Source organism: Palaemon carinicauda, chromosome 11, assembly GCF_036898095.1.
Source record: "Palaemon carinicauda isolate YSFRI2023 chromosome 11, ASM3689809v2, whole genome shotgun sequence".
NCBI lineage: Eukaryota > Metazoa > Arthropoda > Malacostraca > Decapoda > Palaemonidae > Palaemon > Palaemon carinicauda.
This window is the reverse complement of record NC_090735.1, coordinates 141,632,081-141,634,580: the sequence shown is the minus strand read 5'-3', so window position 1 is coordinate 141,634,580 and position 2,500 is coordinate 141,632,081. Positions and strand designations below refer to the sequence as shown.

The 2,500-nt window shown below is 46.3% G+C and overlaps 1 protein-coding gene across 1 annotated transcript in view; it reads right to left on the bottom strand.

Moving 5' to 3' along the window:
- The window catches only part of LOC137649510 (cilia- and flagella-associated protein 251-like), a 1,313-nt gene extending 384 nt beyond the window's left edge, over positions 1–929 (bottom strand). Inside the window, exon 1 of the mRNA XM_068382495.1 lies at positions 600–929. Coding sequence (XP_068238596.1) covers positions 600–929 — 330 coding nt within the window. The remainder of the gene's footprint in view (positions 1–599) is intronic.
- Between the last annotated feature and the right edge of the window lie 1,571 nt (positions 930–2,500).

Genomic DNA, 2,500 nt, shown 5'->3' with positions numbered 1-2,500 from the left:
TCCATCCCTCTTCATCCCCCTTTTGTCTTTTGCCTTTCCATCCCTCTTCATCCCCCTTTTCTCTTTAGCCTGTCCATCCCTCTTCATTCCCTTTTTCTCTTTTGCCTTTCCATCCCTCTTCATCCCCTTTTTCTCTTTTGCCTTTCCATCCCTCTTCATCCTCCTTTTCTCTTTTGCCTTTCCATCCCTCTTCATGCCCCTTTTCTTTTTTGCCTTTCCATCACTCTTCATCCCCCTTTTCTCTTTTGCCTTTCCATCCCTCTTCATCCCTCTTTTCTCATTTTCCTTTCCATCCCCCTTTTCTCTTTTGCCTTTCCATCCCTCTTCATCCCTCTTTTCTCTTTTTCCTTTCCATCCCCCTTTTCTCTTTTGCCTTTCCATCCCTCTTCATCCCCCTTTTCTCTTTTTCCTTTCCATTCCTCTTCATGCCCCTTTTCTCTTTTGCCTTTCCATCCCTCTTCATGCCCCTTTTCTCTTTTGCCTTTCAATCCCTCTTCATCCCCCTTTTCTCTTTTGCCTTTCCATCCCTCTTCATCCCCCTTTTCTCTTTTGCCTTTCCATCCCTCTTCTTCCCCCTTTTCTCTTTTGCCTTTCCAAACCTCTTCATCCCCCTTTTCTCTTTTGCCTTTCCATCCCTCTTCTTCCCCATTTTCTCTTTTGCCTCTCCATGCCTCTTCATCCCCCTTTTCTCTTTTGCCTTTCCATCCCTCTTCTTCCCCATTTTCTCTTTTGCCTTTCCATCCCTCTTCATCCCCCTTTTCTCTTTTGCCTTTCCATCCCTCTTCTTCCCCATTTTCTCTTTTGCCTCTCCATCCCTCTTCATCCCCCTTTTCTCTTTTGCCTTTCCATCCCTCTTCATGCCCCTTTTCTCTTGCCTTTCCATCCCTCTTCATGCCCCTTTTCTCTTTTGCCTTTCCATCCCTCTTCATGCCCCTTTTCTCTTTTGCCTTTCCATCCCTCTTCATGCCCCTTTTCTCTTTTGCCTTTCCATCCCTCTTCAAGCCCCTTTTCTCTTTTGCCTTTCCATCCCTTTTCATCCCCCTTTTCTCTTTTGCCTTTCCATCCCTCTTCATCCCCCTTTTGTCTTTTGCCTTTCCATCCCTCTTCATCCCCCTTTTCTCTTTAGCCTGTCCATCCCTCTTCATTCCCTTTTTCTCTTTTGCCTTTCCATCCCTCTTCATCCCCTTTTTCTCTTTTGCCTTTCCATCCCTCTTCATCCTCCTTTTCTCTTTTGCCTTTCCATCCCTCTTCATGCCCCTTTTCTTTTTTGCCTTTCCATCCCTCTTCATCCCCCTTTTCTCTTTTGCCTTTCCATCCCTCTTCATGCCCCTTTTCTCTTTTGCCTTTCCATCCCTCTTCACGGCCCTTTTCTCTTTTGCCTTTCCATCCCTCTTCATGCCCCTTTTCTCTTTTGCCTTTCAATCCCTCTTCATCCCCCTTTTCTCTTTTGCCTTTCCATCCCTCTTCATCCCCCTTTTCTCTTTTGCCTTTCCATCCCTCTTCTTCCCTCTTTTCTCCTATGCCTTTCCAAACCTCTTCATCCCCCTTTTCTCTTTTGCCTCTCCATCCTCTTCATCCCCCTTTTCTCTTTTGCCTCCCATCCCTCTTCTTCCCCCTTTTCTCTTTTGCCTCTCCATCCCTCTTCATCCCCCTTTTCTCTTTTGCCTTTCCATCTCTCTTCATCCCCCTTTTCTCTTTTGCCTTTCCATCCCTCTTCATGCCCCTTTTCTCTTTTGCCTTTCCATCCCTCTTCATGCCCCTTTTCTCTTTTGCCTTTCCATCCCTCTTCATGCCCCTTTTCTCTTTTGCCTTTCCATCCCTCTTCATGCCCCTTTTCTCTTTTGCCTTTCCATCCCTCTCCATGCCCCTTTTCTCTTTTGCCCTTCCATCCCTCTTCATCCCCCTTTTCTCTTTTGCCTTTCCATCCCTCTTCATCCCCCTTTTCTCTTTTGCCTTTCCATCCCTCTTCACACCCCTTTTCTCTTTAGCCTGTCCATCCCTCTTCATTCCCTTTTTCTCTTTTGCCTTTCCATCCCTCTTCATCCCCTTTTTCTCTTTTGCCTTTCCATCCCTCTTCATCCCCTTTTTCTCTTTTGCCTTTCCATCCCTCTTCATCCTCCTTTTCTCTTTTGCCTTTCCATCCCTCTTCATGCCCCTTTTCTCTTTTGCCTTTCCATCCCTCTTCATCCCCCTTTTCTCTTTTGCCTTTCCATCCCTCTTCATCCCCCTTTTCTCTTTAGCCTTTCCATCCCTCTTCATCCTCCTTTTCTCTTTTGCCTTTCCATCCCTCTTCATGCCCCTTTTCTCTTTTGCCTTTCCATCCCTCTTCATCCCCTTTTTCTCTTTTGCCTTTCCATCCCTCTTCATCCCCTTTTTCTCTTTTGCCTTTCCATCCCTCTTCATCCTCCTTTTCTCTTTTGCCTTTCCATCCCTCTTCATGCCCCTTTTCTCTTTTGCCTTTCCATCCCTCTTCATCCCCCTTTTCTCTTTTGCCTTTCCA